This window comes from Misgurnus anguillicaudatus, chromosome 16, assembly GCF_027580225.2.
Source record: "Misgurnus anguillicaudatus chromosome 16, ASM2758022v2, whole genome shotgun sequence".
NCBI classification, from domain to species: domain Eukaryota; kingdom Metazoa; phylum Chordata; class Actinopteri; order Cypriniformes; family Cobitidae; genus Misgurnus; species Misgurnus anguillicaudatus.
Genome location: NC_073352.2, coordinates 9,908,420 through 9,927,966, shown reverse-complemented (window position 1 = coordinate 9,927,966; position 19,547 = coordinate 9,908,420). Strand labels below are relative to the sequence as shown.

At 37.2% G+C, this 19,547-nt stretch overlaps 1 protein-coding gene across 2 annotated transcripts in view; it reads right to left on the bottom strand.

Annotated features, from left to right (window-relative positions):
• The window catches only part of aff2 (AF4/FMR2 family, member 2), a 295,072-nt gene that overhangs the window by 23,981 nt on the left and 251,544 nt on the right, over nt 1-19,547 (bottom strand). For both annotated transcript variants that reach the window (XM_073854091.1, XM_055177532.2), the window contains exons 13-20: nt 15,175-15,421; nt 14,652-14,788; nt 14,439-14,502; nt 11,353-11,489; nt 10,700-10,771; nt 3,281-3,374; nt 3,008-3,057; nt 1,551-1,762 (exon numbers count right to left, since the gene is read on the bottom strand). In XM_073854091.1, the coding sequence (XP_073710192.1) occupies nt 1,551-1,762; nt 3,008-3,057; nt 3,281-3,374; nt 10,700-10,771; nt 11,353-11,489; nt 14,439-14,502; nt 14,652-14,788; nt 15,175-15,421 (1,013 nt within the window). The remainder of the gene's footprint in view (nt 1-1,550; nt 1,763-3,007; nt 3,058-3,280; nt 3,375-10,699; nt 10,772-11,352; nt 11,490-14,438; nt 14,503-14,651; nt 14,789-15,174; nt 15,422-19,547) is intronic.

Sequence of the window (19,547 nt, the reverse complement as noted above, 5' to 3'; positions counted from 1 at the left end):
AATTACGTTTATGCAAGACCGGAGAACAGAAGAGCATGTTTTGCGCCCACTGTGATTGGCTGTTGGCCACGCTTCAGACACACCTTCAGTCAAGCATTAACGCTTACGCCCTGTGTGAATTAGTTATTCATTTTTTAATGTCAAGTAATTTTTGCGGCAGAAATGCAAAAATAGTGCCATGCAGCTATCGTACATACTGTCTATTGTACAGTTAAACCAACGCTGTCTAATGGCAATTCATCTGTATTTTACGACGTGGCTAATTCGTATTAATCCGTACGACCACATTTATAAATTTTTGTTTAATTTGCCTTGACCCCTGTGATGTTGTGGTTCGGGGTGGGGTTACAATGGGATACACATCACAGCGTTTAAGCCAGTTTGTCGCAGCATTTCACAATGGTATAAGAGAATATATGTTAACAGAAAAAATACACTCTTCACATTAACCTCCTAATGCTACGTACACACCAAGCGCATAGCATCGCGTTACTCGCTCTATATTACTTGCGGGATTTAACTTTGTGTCATGCGATTTTTTCGCTCAAATTGAATATCGACTCCAGATGGCTTCTGGTCAAACGGGTTGGCATGTTTTATACTCTTTTAAAGATCAGATGGGGGGCCCCATAGACACCATAGATACCTTGCCTTGCGCCCCCATTTTTTTTTTCATTTGCTAAATCCTCAACTGTCGGTAACATACTTATGCCGCAATAGTTAGCCTGTCTGAAACTGAGCTGTTTTAAACCACATCTCTGTGTGACACTTGCATTACATGTGAACGGCCCCTACGCTAATAGGATTTTGTTTCTCTCCCTGTCTCGTCCTCGACCCCGACAACAATGAGACAAACAGACCCAGTTCCGGTAAATGTGAAGGTTGGCACACTTGATCTACTGGCCATCCTTCAACGTGATACCCAGCTGATGCCTGACCAACGATCACCGACAGAACCCGTATAATCTCCTTTTTCGTTTACATATATATATATATATCCCAAGGGTTTTTTCCTCCTAGGACTTTTACCCTGGCTAAAAAGTCAAGTTCTTCTCCTGGGGGTTTTTTCAACCCAGGGAATCAGCCGTCATTGGCTTAACTTAGCACCCTCTTCTATATGTTATATTATTTATACACTCGCTTATAATGTTGATTCATAGCTGCAGCAAATTTTGCTGCTTATGCTATCTGTATTATGTTATACTATCTGTCGATTTTTCTGTGCTTTTCCATGCTTCTATTAAATGTAAAGCTGCTTTGAAACAATTACCAATTGTGAAAAGCGCTATATAAATAAAATTGAATTGAATTGAATTAATAATGCGAAAACTTTTAACAGATTTACATAAATGAATCTAACTACATTGAAGCTAGTTTCATGCTATTGCACTTTGCACATTGGAGCTCTCCAACTGATGCATTGAATTTGTTTAATTTGAAATAAAAAGAAGCATACAAACCATCCATCCACCAAACCTTTAAATGTTGTTACATCACAACAAAACTTTAAATATTATATTGCAATACTGACAGCTCTAATATGATCTTACCTTGACTTTCCTGAGCCAGCTTGTCAGCGGTTTCCCAGTGTTCATAGCTGCGCAGGATGTTGTTGGTTATGTTGACGTGACTTGCTGCCATGTGGTGGATGCGTTGAGGAATGGCCACACTTCCAGAGGCAGAGGACGAACCCATGGCTCCACTGCTGACAGAGCTGACGGGAGATGGGCTCAAAGACATGGGAGACGGCGTACCTGTGCTCCTGAAGACAGATGGATGAGATGTTCAGATCAGCTCATGAATAATGCAGTCCAGTAGATAGACAAGGCAAGAGACTGACTGTATAAAAAAGCACACAGTATGCCCGGACAGAGCGAATATCACACCTGCACTGGATAACTCGGCAAAGATTGTCAACTAGACACCTCGACTAGATTTGGTGTTGAGCTCGTCTACAGGAGTGCAGTGTGAATCTATGATACATCAGAGAATGATGGGATTTCAATGGGGTTTGGTGTGACAAGGATATAGAGGAAAACACCTCAGCGTTGTGACCAAAATTAAGACATTGGTAAGAGTTTATAGAACGTATTTCCCAGTATTGTTACTTGATTAAAAAGTCCCTAAAAAAACAGATCTTACAGATTTTTATCTGACTGTGAGAACTTTCTGTATAAGTGCCCTAAACCGATTTTTGTCAAGACATTACTAGTGACTATCTCATGGCGATTCTTACGTATTTTATGAGGTGGCTAATTAGTATTAATTCATAAAACCACATTTGTACATTTTTGTACGATTTGCCTTGAACCCGGTGGTTAGGGGCGGGGCTGAAATAAAAGGCTATTCAATATTCAGCAGTCAAATATTAGATTATATTGTATATTAATATTATATTGATATTGCATATTATTTACAGTAATATATTAGTTAACATTGTATATTATTTACTGTATCATCACACATATTCAGTATTTTCTACAGTGGTCTGTATTCCACAGACAAATGAAAACACATTCAACCCTCAGCCGGCTAAATTACGCGCCCTGTCAACGGCAAGGCCCAATCTTAGCAGTTTTCAAGGCTTCGGATAAATTAATAAACTCCCACGAGAAAGTGAAAAAGAATGTCAAGAAAGATTCATGATGGTAAAGTCCAGGATGGATGCGTTGATCGCCGTACAAGGACTATTTTATTGTTAATATAGCGGCTACAGGAGCCGGGCCACTGAGGCTAAAAGCGTTTGACAGGCATGTTGGCAGACCAACAGCGGGCATGGGTAGTGTCCAGGTAGACCAGATCAGACACATACACACAAATCCAGCTCACACTACTGGCATTTGGACATGGACATGATGTTCCCTTCCCAGATTTTATATCTCCACATCCCTTCACTGATGTCAAGTAACCATGACTGATGTTTTATATCTCGCACTTGCCGGCTGGAAGAAGCGCTGTTCTCAAGCAAGCATAAATACACAAGAATGAGAAGAGAAAATGTGCGTACTTTCCATTGGCTCCCCACGGCGAAGGTGCTTGGGAACTTTTCGCAGAATTCTGGGGAAAGAAAAAAAATGCATGTATGCAAATATGCAGTTAAAGCAGTATTAATCATTAGCTTGCAATTTAACAATGTACGGACATTAACAAATAAAATTAATTGCCTTTAATAAAGCTACGCAAAATTAATAAGAAAATTAAAACAGGTAAAATTAGCTTTGCAGAAACCTTTTTCCATTACTAATTTGCGTTCAACATGAAGAACTGATACGACACTTACCTTGAAATACTCCATTAGCGAGCGTGAATACTTCATTGCGTGATCTTTCTTCAGTTTGAACATTCGCAAATACAAAAGTGACAAACAGCGATTGCTGAAAAAACAGAAAGCAAACATTATTGTAGCATCATCAAGTTTACAAATGTCAATGTATGAGGGTTGCGAAATCACTTTAAAACTTAAAACATGCCATTTAAGTGAAACATTGACATTTTAAAAATATTACATTTAATAAAAACTATTTTTAAAAATTAGCTAAGAGCCTGTTTGAGATTAAATATAAAGTGTGATCATGTTATTTATAAAGAAATAAAATGTAACAATGTAAAAAATAATAAAGTGTATTTATTAGGGTAAAATACTGATATCTTCTAGGTAAATTAATTGTTTGGGTTTGCCTGTATTTTACCCAACACAATCTCATGGCAATACGTACTTTACGAGGTGGTTAATTCATATTAATTCCTGCGATTATATTTATAAATTTTTTTACTATTTGCTTTCGCAACTTTGAAGTTGGGATTAGGGGCGGGGTTAGTGGTGGGATTTCATGATTGTTTTTTTCTAATAATTGTATTGCGTACTACGTATTTGCATTTCATCCAACTATAGATTTGTTGGATTTTTTTCAACACAGTGCTGGGTCAAAAAGGAACAAATCCAGCCATAGTGTTGTAATTTAACTCATTAACTGCCATTGATGAGTTATCTCGACAATTAAAGGAGTATTCCATTTTCTTGGGGGAAAAATCCAGGTGGTTTGCTCGCCACCATGTCATCCAGGGTGTTGATGTCTTTCTTTGTTCAGTCGAGAAGAAATTATGTGTTTTGAGGAAAACATTGCAGGATTTTTCTCATTTTAATGGACTTTAATAGACACCAACAATTTACACCCAACTCAACACGTAACAGTTTTTTTCAAAGGACTATAAACAATCCCAAACGAGGCATAAGGGTCTTATCTAGCAAACAATTGTCATTTTTGACAAGAAAAATAAAAAATATACACTTTTGGAGCACAACTTCTCGTCTAGATCCGGTCGTGATGCGCCAGCGTGACCCCACCAATACGTCATGATGTCAAGAGGTCACAGAGGACGAACGCGAAACTCCGCCCCAGTGTTTACAAGTGATTGAAAGAGGACCGTTCCTACGTTGTTGTATGTCAACTGATACTAATTAATGTCTTTGTGTCAGTTTATTGTTTACAATGGTCCGCAAATGTGCGTTTTATATATGTAACACGTGACCTTCCTACGTCACTACGCATTTACGTAAGGTCGCGCTGGACCGGATCTAGACGAGAAGTTGTGCTTTAAAAGTGTATATTTATTATTTTTCTTGTCAAAAATGACAATCGTTTTGCTAGATAAGACCCTTATGCCTCGTTAAGTGTTAATTGTTGGTGTCTATTAAAGTCCATTAAAATGAGAAAAATCCTGCAATGTTTTATTCAAAAAACATAATTTCTTCTCGACTGAACAAAGAAAGACATCAACATTTTGGATGACATGGTGGTGAGTAAATTATCTGGATTTTTCTTTTAAGAAAATGGAATATTCCTTTAAGAGAAAATGTTTGCATGAAAAAAAAAAACATGTTCCTGATGAGTTTTTATGGTTATATGTAATACTGAGATTATTGATTGACAGCAGAGGGTCTGTTCTTTCATTTGATATATTTGTATGTTTATATATTTATAGAAGAACATTTTCTGTAAGGCATTTTGTGAAACTTTTGTGAAAATTACAAAAAAATGCAGGCGGGCAACTTAAAAAAAAAGGCTGGTGGGGAATGAGTAACATTCTAAGTGCTAGCTATAAAAACAGATTTAGCAAAACAAATAAATATTTTTATTCCAAAATAACTTAAAATGTCATTTCCAGCACAGAATGTTATAAAAACAACATAATTTGATGTGAAATTGGAAACTTTAAACACTAGCTGTCACAAAAGCTGTCACTGGGGTGGTACACTTTTAAAATGTACACATTTGTACCAAATCAAACAAGTGCATTTTATATATATATATATGTACCTTTTTAACTAAGTGTATGAGCTATCAAGCCCAAAATGCCAATAGTTGAAGAAATCTCTGCATAATCTTGACAACAACAGTGTTATTATAACAAGCAGTACAGGTATGCAACAGTATATGCACTGTGGAAATGCAGCCAGTTTCATGGGGTGATTGACCTTTCAACAGTTTGCTTGCGAGACACCAGATGCTTTGGACATATGCAGCACCACATGAAACCAAACCAAGCTTTCTCACATTCTTGACACATCTACTGAAGCCACATAAATATATAAACACAATTCAAGTAGGTCAGCGCCATTTACGATATGCGTTTATCTGTTGATGCATCTTTTGGGCATGAAACGCTTCCCTAGAACAGAGGTCCAAATATAAAGGTTATATTGGCCCAATATTTAAAGCCAGAGGCTAAACATATTTTCACAGCGCTCTTAAAATGCTTTTAATACCGCCTTAACCGTATTATGTCGTCAACCCAGGTTCATAAATCATAAACGAAGCTGGCTTCGAAAATCCCTTACGGCTGCTAGACAGCTTTCATTAACAAGCCAGAGAGACTGGCAGTCGAATTCCAATCTGGGCTGATGACTGTCATCTCGCTATAAGCGCAAAACTAACCTTGACATTCAAAATAAACAAGCCGTGCCGGCGTGACAGGCAGGCAGAGCGGAGGAGGCTTTTATCTGGCCGAGAATATGTTTCCACTGTCAACGTGCGGAAATCTTTCATTATCCTCTAATAGCTTAATGAAATACAGGAATAATGATCCACTCTAAGCTGATTAAGCGCTTTAGCAGTGTTTTAAAGCTTCCTTGCAGATACGGATGATTGTCGAAGAGCGATGGCTGAGAGGAGATTTAACCGGCTGCCGGGGCAAAGCACTGGATTTAGCTTCTGATGGTTCGCGGTGAACGGCGGTAGGGTTTTATAATACCACCCTTAACGCCCTCATAGGAGGCACTAAGGCGTATGCCATTTCTCGAAAATGACTACATCAACGGGGTTATTAAAGTAATTCATGGCCTTTAAGCCAGTGGGTTTTTTTAGACGTAATGCAATTTACGTGCAATATTGTGGTTGAGGTCCATATACGTCGTTCACCATACATGGTGCTTGTGCATGCAGTCACTGTGTATGTCATGAAAAATAATCTGTCATCTTTGCACATAATGCAATAGATTTTGATTATAGACATAAAATCTGGTACACATTGGACGTCAAGAGTTTCTGGCAAAGAATTCCCTCATGTACAAAGAGAGCATCTGATTGACATACGAAGTGACCAGTGATAGTTGTAAACATTTGGCAATTTTGGCTGAGTATATCTGAGACTGTTTTTTTGGATAACTCCAAGAACAAATCAGAAAACTGATGTTCCCCTGTTATATTTTGTTGCCACTATCTCAAATGTTTCAAAGGCTTGTTAGCTTGGAAAATGTGCCAAATCCAGACACTTTATTTATCCCTGGAAGTGCTTATTTTAGGAATGTTGGAACCCAACACACAGATAAAAACCCATGCTTCTCTAACAACATCCCAACATTGGGTCATTTTAAGTGCATTAGTTATATGCGCCTACTATATTAGAGCTGCACAATAAATCACATGCAATTGTCATGTGCATCTTGTCAGTAAAGTTGGTTTCTTGATTAGAAGTAAATTGCCATCACCTGCTTTCAGATGGAGCGGCATTTACTACACAAAGCCAGTTCACTTACAAGCTGAGTCATATCGCATACATTTTTGCAGGCGTTTCATCCACGATAATAAATGCAAAATTGTCCCGATTGTGAACTACAGCTCTGTGTAGTAAATGCCGCTCCATCTGAAAGCAGGTGATGGTGATTTACTACTAATCAAGAAACCAGCTTTAGGGGCTTTTAACACCTGGTCAATTCATGCGTTTTCTCTGATCGGATAGCTATCCGATCATAAAAACACCAGGTGTAAATGCCCTCCGATTTAAATCCGATCGCTCAAACCACTTCGGGAGGTGGTCTGGGACGCATTTGGACAAGTGTAAATACATCTGATTGATGAAACCACATCTGTCAGTGCATAACTCCTCCTAAACGGAAACACCTCACCCGGAAGTTAGCCAGCAAAGAGGCAAACAAACAAACGTGACATGCCTATTGCTTTATGGAGCGACGGCAGCGGGTAAAATAGTTTTCTAGAACCAATAAAAGAGTCCAATGAAAAACTCTTGAAAGAGAGTTTTGTGAACGCTTTTCCCCGTCATGGATCTGGACGTCGCGCCATCACTCCTGCTACTCTGTACTGCGCACTCCAGCTCATGCCAAGCAAGCAAGGAGAAGCGCATCCTCTGCCCAACATACAGTAAGGGCTGCCATTTGTTGTATAAAACGTCGTCTTACGTTTTTTTAAGGCGGAGTAATGAATAGTGTATTTGCATTTTGGGAGTAGAAGATCGGATTCACATCCGTTTTGCCAAGACGCATTTATGTGGCCAAATGTAAATGGAATAGTTTTAACAAATCAGATCAGAGAAAACACATGCAGTGACCAGGTGTAAAAAGGCCGTGACAAGATGCACATGACTATCACATGTGATTTATCATGCAGCCGTAGCGCCTATAAATAGGACAACAACGCTGATACACTTTGCTTATTACACAAACAGGGACGCACAACAGCACACAAACCTTTTAAATATTAAAAAAAATATATTATTCAAATGTAAACGATTATTATTGAGTCTCTTGGACATAAATGAGGACAGTTTACTGAACTTTAGAAGGGGTGCTTCACTTGTAACCTGATTAGTAAGCTGAATTTTTTTGCTTTTAAAAAGTGCAAATATTGCATTTATTTATTTATTATTATTATTATTTTTAAATGCTACCCAACTGATGCATTGTATAGGATGACTTTGTACCTCTGTAGCCTATATGGTGAGATGAGAAACATTTTTAAGTAATATTTTTCAAAACACTCAGGGCTCTCCACACGTTTGTAAATTCTTCATCTCCTGTTTTTTACAAATAAAGTATTTTTAATTGTGTGTTTTTTTTGCATTGCAAATTATTCTTATAAAAAACTTTTCAAGATTACAGTGATCATGCATCCTACTTTATTAGCTTATTTAACTGACTGAAATATCGACTTTTAAAGAGAACCAAAGCTTTAATTGCATAAATAACCATTTCAATAAATAAAACACAATGCAATTTATTTAACATCAATCTTAGTTAAAACAATTTTCTTCCTCTGCTTACAGTTTTTCAGCTTACAAACTCTAAATAGGGAATCGCATGCCGCAAGCGTAACTAGCTTTTAAAAGGGATGAGAGATGACACTTTGGTGGTTTATTGCACGTTAAGCCCAAAACACACCCATTACTCATTGAGAAAGTAGGGACAGCTCTTTTGTACCATGTGCTGGCTGCGCCGACCATTTTTCCCGTTGTTAAACAAACAAAAGTGGATTCAGACATGCCCTAAATGAACTTAACACAAAGCACTTAGATCATTACAATAGGGCCCTTAGTTTGACTTTACAATTAACTTCTTCAAAACAATATATCATTAAAAGCACTATACATTATAATTTTCTTTATAAAACGGTTAGTTCCAATCCTTGATTCTGATTGGTCAATAGGTGTGCTTTACTTACGATAAAACACTGCTATGACCGCTTTACCCAACTGTTCTGTTTATCACTGCGCCCTTAGCAACACCCTTAGCAACTACACATATCGGTTGGTTGTTTTTATTTCAGCTTTCATGCATATTACACATTGGAACACATTTTTGTTCATGGTCAGGGACAATTTTTTCTAGCGGAAGGAATGCTTTTTATTGATTTAAAGGTGCAATTTGTAAGATATTTGCAGTAAAATCTCCAAAAACCACTAGGCCAGTGTTATATATTTTGTCCAGCTGATTACTATCAATATCTGTAATGTTTTCAACTACTTGTAAATCGTGAGAAAATTTCCATTCAAAACATTGACACGGGGCAGTGCAGTCTCCTGTCAATGACGTTAATATGCATGTGACTCTTTGTCACCGCCTTTACTGACCGTAAACCACATGACAACAGTGGTAGAGCTCGAAAAAATAAAATGGCGGCCAAGGAAGCGGCTGGAGCACAAATTTAGTGTAAATAAACGTATATTTTAACTTTTTACACATTTTAATTGCATTTCTAGCGAGAAATTAATATTGTAGTTTTCAAATATGTGATAAGTTATCACAAAGGCGCTCTCTGTTTATATTTCAAACACGCTGCCTTTGAAGTGCGTTGGAAAGCCTTTCTCTGAGCGGCCTTCAGGCCTCCGAGGCCGAAGTCATTTCCTCATGAGGCAGCGAGGCAAGTCCTCACTGCCTTGAGTTTTCGGACGCAGCCAGTGTCGTGGACAAATGCGGAACTATGCGCTTGCTTATGGACTTATGGATATCTCTGTACCTTCTGCCGCTGGTTGTGTCAGCTCCTGTTAGCGTACGGGCCAACCAAACGACCAAAGAAGAGTTTGGAGCAAAACGAGGGAGGATCAATTTGTTGTTGCATTATCTGGATGGAGAGAGCTTCACGACAACATTTAAATAGACCGAGATTCTGATCCTGCTTGTGTTTTACGCGATGGGTGAGTTGTTTTGATTCGTAACCCTTCAAAAAACGTATGCTATTATATTGATCACAACATTAGTGTGTAGATTGTAATCAGCGCGTCTTCCCGCGGACAATATGCACATCAAAGGTATTGTACAGCAATATAAATGGTCATTTTAAGACACTTCACAATAAGATTTGTACTGTCAATACATTATGTGAAAAATCATTGTAGATTGTAAGTTGAAAACTTAATTCTGAGCTGTGTTAACCATCGAATTTGGACTAATACTGTAATATCAATATGACTAACAATTTCGTTTTGAACATCACATATAAACTTACATAATGAAATAAACGATGTCAGCAAACGCAACATTTATAAGACTTGATTACCTTATCCATCAACGTGATTTCTCGTTCTCGTCTGATTGATGGCTAAAGTTAAAGACTACAAATCCCATAATTCCACGCTGCTATAGAGCGTCAGTAAACAACATCATTGTTTTTGTTTGATCTGGCGCCATCTTTCGGCGCATAAATACAAATTGTATCTTTAACTTCATGAAAGTTGCACTAATTTTTTTTTTTACTTTAATATTGTGTGGTAACCGTTTTATAAAGCAATAAGGTACTTGAGGCAAGTGCTGTATCGTGAATAAGTAACTCCGCTTCGTGTCGTGCCTACAACGCCCTTCAGCCGTTACTTATTCACGATACAGCACAGCCTCTCATACCTTATTGCTTACATAAACAACATTATATCACATCAGGAGGGCCACATAAATGTGTTTAGGTAAACTTACCACAGTACAGCGAGTTTCTTCTCAGCTATTGTGGCGGAATGACTAGTGAAGTTCTTTAATCTCATCGCATACCTTAAATGTAACAAAAAAAATGATGAGTTACACAATAAATGTCTATTCATGTTAACATTAACTTTGACTAAATGTAAATAAAAAAAATAATCAAACAAATGCATGCAGTTATAATCTCCAGTTTTCCTAAATGTAGCACTTTTAATAAGGCAGTAGATTTTGGCTAGTTGTGATTAAACTAACTGCGCATGACATACATCACGACCAAATGTTAGCGATTGGTTTTGGCAGATCCTGAGTGACTCTGGGCAGATCCAATAGTTTTAAACTTCAATAGAGGACCCTCCTTAACGGAAGTAACACTTTGCAATGGAGTGTAGCCAGACTCTCTGTACAAATGAAATGAATGTACGAGAGTCTGGTTGGACCAGGCTACAATTCTCTGACATCATATTTCGATCAAGCCTTCAATAAAGGCTAAAGCTGTATAATGATACCTGTTTTCATTGCATGTGCCAATAAAACAATACCAACTAGAATGGCTTGGTGTTTGGCTTTAATAACAATCATCTTTTGAATTGTATACATAAAATGTCTTACGACTTTCTGTTATTTAATTACGGACGCAGAAAGTTACTGACCTGATGAGCTCTACTGTTTCCGAGTACATCGTGTATGGTGACTTGGCCTCTAATGGGTCTCGTTCCATGGCATTGCCGCATTCGATGAACGAGAGCGCCCCATCGGCGTAATTCACAGCTTTGCCGAACTTGTCCATCTGTGAAGCAATGGAGGTAACAAAACGGCGTTAGGCAGAGCGAATTACGCTAATAAACCAGACCGAGTTCATTTTCAAACCTTCAATGCTTTTGTAAACAGCTCATAAAGTCATACAGAAAAAGCGACTTAATCCGAGCAGGAAATAAAGCCATTAGTCTGGGGTCATTTTCAGCGCTGGGCTTTTATGAAGCTATCCGAGCCAAACAATGTGATGCAGGGTGTCTACAACAGCAAGTGTAGATTTACACCCCCAGAAATGACATATAATTCCAACCTCGTGACACTTTTATGAATCGGGACAGTTTATTTTGCACGGTGAGGAAGTACAAGGGCCTGTTTTTGGTGCTTGGTGACTTATTGGCACGGTCTCATAAAGGCTAAGTTTAACTCTCCCATCTAATTCGTCAAACGCAACTAATCAATGCTACTAAACAACATTACGCCCACTCCCAAAAACCCCACAGCACCCAACTTCACAGACAACAGAGCACAAACAATAAGCGCATATCTCATCTCCATAGGAGCGTAAAATAGATTTACTGACCACTTGCCTCTTCCCGCACCTCAGAACCAGAGTCCATTTGTTTTCAAGTGAGCCCTTCAATACGAGGCGAGTGGACGCCCGGGATTCATTACACGCCTGCCACTGCGCTCTTGTAACGGTGGCAATCAATCCTTATACTTTGTATTCATGACTGGGCCTATACATCGTCATACCGATTTATGACAGAAAGGATGTAACTTGCGATAATGGACAATGTCTCTGGAGATAATTGCCTGGATCCAATTATTAGGGGGCCGGGAGTCTGTTTTGTAAATCTCTAACAAAGCTCCTGCTTTATGGATGCTAAGGGCAGACACGAGGGCTCTTTCTCGGCTAGATTGGAAAGTCTTCAATTATAAAAGGTCTGCAGAGAGAGCTTTTTCTCAGCTTGCTAATGGCTCTTGGTAGCGCAGAGGGCATATGTGTCCGTGTAGTTAAGAGCAGTATGGCGGGAATGTTTCATCTCTTCTTGCTGAGTGCTAACTTCCCACAGGAAAGAAAAATCACACAAGAGAGCTCTGTAATATCTCTGTTGTTTCACTCACGTCGCAATAACATTAAATAAAACACACACACACACACACACACACAGATTCTGCTTTAGTCTTCACCTATTCAGATTATTTTCAGGAAAAAAAACCTATAAAATATAGGGGAGAGCAGGTCAGCCTGTCAGCTGGGAAATATTTTATATTTGACTCAACAATGGGTTAGTTACGACCCAGCATGCCGGGCTTGTCCCTTTTTGACCCAACACCGAGTGTATAAAGAAGATACGTGTAATGACAAACCTTAAATCTCTATGAAAGATTCTGCTTAATGCCTAAATGTAAACGTTTCGAGCCCAAACGTGAATCACTCGATCTATGTCTCGTGTCTGTTTAATTTCATATATAAAGATGAGTGTCGTTTTCGCATCCTATTCTTCTTTTTTAACAATAATTGTTACGCCGGTGCACAAACAGCACACCTGGCTTCCTCCGCCGACAGGAAAACCTCCCAAATCGTGAAAGAAAAGCAAAACAGATTTTTGTTGATAAATGAAGTTTATTTAACTAAGTTCGGGAGTAGCATGGTCATGTAATCCAACCAATCAGCATTCCTCCTCCACCCCATGACCTCACTCTCAGCTAGTACATCTATCCCAGTTAAAGAGGGGGGAGTACTCTGGGTTTGGGCAAAAATTCCGAACTCGGATTCCTCCCATCAAACAGCACGTCAAATATGCTTTATATCAATTCACGTTAATACGAACTTGTGAATGAATATTTTTTTAACTGTTTTGCTTCAGTGATAAACTTCCATAAAAGCTGCAGAAAGCCCTTACACTGCAAAAAAATATTTTCAAGAAAAAAATTCTTAGTATTTTTGTCTTATTTTCAGTAAAAATATCTAAAAATTCTTAAATTAAGATGCTTTTTCTTGATGAGCAGTACGACCCAAGAAAATAAATCTAGTTTTTAGACCAAAAATATAAAATTTAAGTGATTTTGTGCAACAAGCAAAAAAATCTGCCAATGGGGTATCACATTTTTCTTGAATTTTCCTTGAATTGAGTGTTTAAGAAAATTTTCCAAGATTTTTTTGCTTAACCCCGTTGGCAGATTTTTTTGCTTGTTTTATGCACAAAATCACTTAAATTTGATATTTTTGGTCTAAAAACTAGACTTATTTTTCTAGATCTTAATTTAATATTTTTACTGAAAACAAGACAAAAAAAGTCATTTTTTTGCAGTGCGAATGATAAGAACGAGTTTAAGAACAAATTCATGTGCATACACGTGCTGTGAATTAAGCTGAATGTTTTCGTAGAAGTGTGCGTATAAATACGAAAAATTTACAAAAATATTCAACCCTGTATCACGAAACTATGTACCTATAGTCACGTAAATTTGTGAGTCTTATGCGTGGCACTGACACGGTTTTCCGCCTTTTTGCGTAAACATGTCACACATTTCGGTTTACGTGTCACTGTCACGTATTGGTTACTCAACTCTTTTGTCCTATTTTCAAACCATTGACGCTTCGGTTTAGGGTTAGATTTGGTGTTTGTGTTAGGATGTCAATTTAAGTATTAGTTTATACCTTTTTTCATGTTTTATTTTTTTATATTTTTAAACCATTGTCGCCTGGCATTAGTTGGGTTTGGGTAAGGATGTCATTTTATGTAAGTCTGACCCTAAACTGAAACCATAGTTTAGTATCAAATACGTGACGGTGACACATAAACAGAAATGTGTGACATGTTCACCCAAAAAGGCGGAACAGCGTGTCGGTATCACGCATAAGACTCACAAATTTACGTGACTACAGGTACGTAATTTTGTGATACTGGGTTGAAATATAAGTGAATGAGACCAACTGCTTTATGTTGGTACATGTTAGATGTATGTTTAGACTTACCAAAGCATCTGCCTTGTGCTTTAGCTTCTTGGCTTCTTGCATGTAGTAATCTGCATTGTGAACTCTAAAAGACACGATGGAATAAGATTAGCATAAATCTCACCTCTCCTGGTGTCCATATTCAATTTATATGTATGTACTGTACAACTGCAATTTAAATAATTTCAAATATTTATTTAATGGCAAACATAACACTACGATCCAATTACATACGTGTTATTAAACGTGAGTTTCGGCCTTCTCGGTTCCATGTCCTCAACGGACAGAGCCGACGGGTTCGACCAGAGGTCCGTGTCTGACTGACTGTTGCTGTGAAAACTGCTGGACGTCTTGATGTGACCATCTTCCTCCTGGAAAAGCAAAGGTACGATGTGACAATAATTAGCTTTTCACAGCTGGAATATGATGATCTTCCGCATTTACTGGGTGTTTTACTTTCTAGGGCCATTTAGGTGGATTGAGTTTAGGCGATCGACACATGGGAGCCATTTTCTTGTCTTTGAGGCTATTTTGAAATCTTTCCAAGAATGTAATTAGTTTAGCAAAAACACAGGAAATGTGCTGAACGCCTCAAGCAAGGAACAAAATAATCCAGAGCAAAGAACAAACTATTCCAACACTCCTGTGCAAAGTTTTTCAACAATGTCTAGATCATCAAATTAAAACCTGCTTTATGAATGATCTTTCTGTCTGCCGTCTATTACTATGTGGTCATATAATGTGAATAAAGACTTACACTGCTGGTCTTGGAATGGGAGAAGGCTTTGTTCTCTCCTTTGTGGTGCTTGTGTGATGAGGAGGTGGAGGCAGTTATTGGTCGGGTGGAGGTCAAGGTGCTGGTGAGGGTGGAGATGCTTCCCTCCTGACTAAGGGAGCTGCATTCACTGCTTCTCCGTTGGCGGCCCACCGGCTCGTCTGACAGCGGCGACAGCAGCGGGGGCAACAGCTTCTCTTCACGCTTGCGAGGCTGCTTCTTCAACGTACTTAAAATTATAAACAACCCATGTTTAGGTTTTATATGGACCGATTCAAACCTTTTCATTGTTGGCCAATATATATATTTTGTTGATCATTACTCATCTCTGGAGCATTTTGGATGCCTTAGCACTAAACTTAAGGCTACATCGCAAAAAAAAGACTTTTTTACTAAGCATTTTTGTCTTGTTTTCAGTGCAAATATTCAAAAATAATATAAGAAAGAAAATAGGTCTTGTTTATAGACAAAAATATCCAATTTAAGTAAATTTGTGCCTAAAAAAAGCAATAAAATCTGCCAATGAGGTAAGAAAAACTTGAAATAAGTTAACTTTTTCTTAACTTCTTACACTCTGAGGCTATTTTGGGCATTTTTGCCTGGATTTGGCCTACCCAATTTCAAAAGCTTCCTATACCCACATGCAGAGGTGTACATTCAAAAGTTTGGTAGCGTTTTACAGGAAACCCTTTGAAATTTCATAAAAAAATGTTGAAGTGCTAAACATGGTTGTATGTGTTGTCAGTCCTCTAATAAACACAAAAATAAATAGGTGCCTTTTGAAGTTTTTTTTCTAAAGTCTGTATTTAAAAGTGTATAACTCTGGCCCTGAGTGGTAACGAAACCTGCAGTTTTGTTTGATTCCAGCAATTGTCAGCTTACAGTGTTTTCAGTACAAATATTCAAAAATAATATAAGAATGAAAATAGGTCTAGTTTATAGACAAAAATTTCCAATTTAAGTAAATTTGTGCCTAAAAAAAGCAATAAAATCTGCCAATGAGGTAAGAAAAATTTGAAATAAGTTAACTTTTTCTTAAACACTTAATTTATCATGCACTGCAAAACATGATTTTGAAGAAAAAAAAAACTTTGTATTTTTGTCTTGTTTTCAGTAAACATATCTAAAAACTCTTAAATTATAATGATTTTTTTATTAGCAAAACGACCCAAGAAAATATTAATTAATAAAAATAATTATAGTTTTTAGACCAAACATATCAAATTTAAATGATTTTGTGCATAAAACAAGCAAAAAAAAAAAATCTGCCAAAGGGGTAAGCATTAAATCTTAAACATTTTTCTTTTTTAACACATAATTCAAGAAAATTTGTTTGTTTTATGCACAAAATCACTTACATTTTGTTTTTGGTCTAAAAAATACTTATTTTCATGGGTCGTTTTGCTCATTAAGACAAAGCATCTTAATTTAAGAATTTTTAGATATTTTTACTGAAAACAAGACAAAAACCCTAAGAATTTTTTTTCTTGAAAATCACTTTATTACTTAGTATTTTTGTCTTGTTTTAGTAAAAAAGATTTAAAAAATCTTGAATTAAGATGTATTTTCTTGATGAGCAAAATGACCTAGGAAAATAAGTCTAGTTTTTAGACACAAATATAAAATTTAAGCGAATTTGTGCTTAAAGCGAGCAAAAAAAATCTGCCAATAGAATAAGAAAATGTCTTGAATTAAGTGTTTATGAAAAACATTGGCTTATTTCATGAAAATTTTTCCTATTCCATTGGCAGATCTTTTTTTTTTTGCTTGTTTTAAACACTAATTTACTTAAAGTCTATAAAACTAAAGATTTTGCTCATCAAGAAAATTCATCTTAATTTAAGAATTTTTAGATTTTTTTTACAAAAAAACAAGACAAAAATACCAAGTAGCAAAGTATTTTTTGCAGTGTAATTGGGTTCCCAGTGCTTCTATCAACCTAGAAAATGTGAAAAAGATCAACCCAGTAACTTAGTTTTGGTAAACAATTATCCGCAAGCATGTGAAAAAATAGATCATTGAAATTTGGCTCCCCTTGTGATGTCAGAAGGGGATCTTATTATAATAATACAGCCCATTAATGTGCACTATCCAACCACGGCACTGCGCTTTAGTGCAGAGAGAAAGAGAAAATATGATTGACAGCACAATTAAGTTTAATTTCAACGAACCATCATTATGGTGATCAGTCTTTGCATTTCATCAGCTGATTTGCATTTTAAAGGACACACCCAAAAATGGCACATTTTTGCTCCTCCTACAAAGTGTCAATTTAACATACTATAATAAATTATCTGTGTTGTATTTTGAGCTAAAACTTCACATACGCACTCTGGGGACACCAAAGATTTATTTTACATCTTAAAAAGTCTCATAATATGACCTCTTTAATTAAATAAAAAATAAAAAAAATTATTTTAAATTTGATATGTTTGTCTAAAAACTAGACTTATTTTCCTTCTAGGTCATCTTGCCCAAGAATATTTAGATATTTGTACTGAAAACACGACAAAAATACTAAATAAAAATGTGATTTTTGCAGTGTAACTGAAGTGTAGAAAGCAAGCTACCAGTATGTAACTTTGTTCGAAACATTTAATACAAATATGTGCTCTTATCTTTGATTAGTTTGAATAAAAATAAGGTTGTGTACTGTGCAGTTGGACCATTGTTTGTCCAAATAATAATTTTTTTTTTTTTTTATATATAGAAAAGACAAAATAAATCCTACGGGTGGGGCTGGAGGCTATGGCACGCGCATCTGTCTTGGTATAAATTTGGCAAAGCCAATTACATAAATGCTAACACATCAAGCACTAAACAAATAGCAAGTATATAAAAAACACAGTGTGACAGCAGCATATTTTAACATTGCTTTATTGCAATGTCTCATCTGTTCGCAACGCTAAATAAAGGGCTTTTTTACTTTTCTAATTCAATTAAAAGGATAAATGTGGGGTGTAGTCTTTAGGGCTGTCTGAAATGAGCTGATATAAAACACACCAAGCAGGTGATAACACTAAATAGTCTGGAGTGCTAAACACTTCCAGTAATAGACTTTAGCGGAGGCTAATATATTAGTATAGCTCAAGGTATTATCAAGACCTGCTCGCCGTTACTTGTGTCACAGTGCGGTGTGCATTCAGGCGAACAGGACGAGCACATGACCTCTGTCACACGTGCATCTTTGATGGACTCTGGCCTGCCCTGACATTAATTGAATACCTAAAATTAGCTAAAGCCGTTGTGCCGGTGTCAGTGTTAAATTACTTTAATGCGATGGGACAAAGCAGGCTGGCGGCTGGAGCGTACTCAAAGGGTGACCTGCCGCCCCTCCCTTTGCGTATCCCAGCATTCCCTCTAAGGACATAACACAGAGTGAGCTACTAAGCTGAGATGGCAAATGTCTGCGTGGAGTGCAGGCATGTGGGAAACGTCAGGGGACACTAGCAGCATATGTTAAGGAAAAGTGAAACAGTGCAGGCTCTGTATAAGCCAGATGTCAGTGCAGTGCAGATGTCAGTAAGGATATGTGCAGTAAAATACAGTACAAACCCTGATGAAAACTATTTAAACTGGTTAAGTGAGTCTGTTTTGGTTTTTGACAGTTTGGAAAGCTGTCAACCGGCTTACAGGCCCATTGAAATGCCTTGGACCGCAGAGCATTACTTGATATCACCATTTTAACTAAAACATGAAGTCAGTGAGATACTATGGAGAAGACCCTCGCTCTTTTAAAAAAATAACCAATAGGGTTTCATTTATGGCACAGTCAAGCAAAGCCACATTTGACAGATTGTGAGCTGTTTGATCTTCTCCACAGCGCTTTATAATACATCATTCTGTGTAAATGGTTCGCACTTTTGTTTTGTTTTTTGACGCAGATTTGCGCATATTGTACGATCTGATCTGCTGGGTGCCATTCCCCATATAAGAGCTAGTAAACGTATAAACGTATAAAGTGTCTGGTGCGTTTTATTTCAGGGGTGGTTCTGTGCAATGCGGAGGTGAGACGCTTTAGCATCTAGACAGCATTTGACTGGACAGGAAATCTGATGAGAAGCTGAAGTGCAGGATGACATCACTAAAATTCTTTCTTAGTATTTTTGTCTTCTTTTACGTACAAATATCAAAAAAAATTACAATTCTTAAAATAAGTTGCATTTTCTTGATGAGCAAATTGACCTAAGAAAGTTTTTAGACAAAAAATAAATAAAATTTAAGTAAATTTGTGCTTAAAACAAGCAAATAAATCTGCCACTGGGGTAAGGCTTTTTTTTAAAAATACGTTTACTTTTTCTTAAACACCTACACTGCAAAAAATGACCTAATTAGTATTTTTGTCTTGTTTTCAG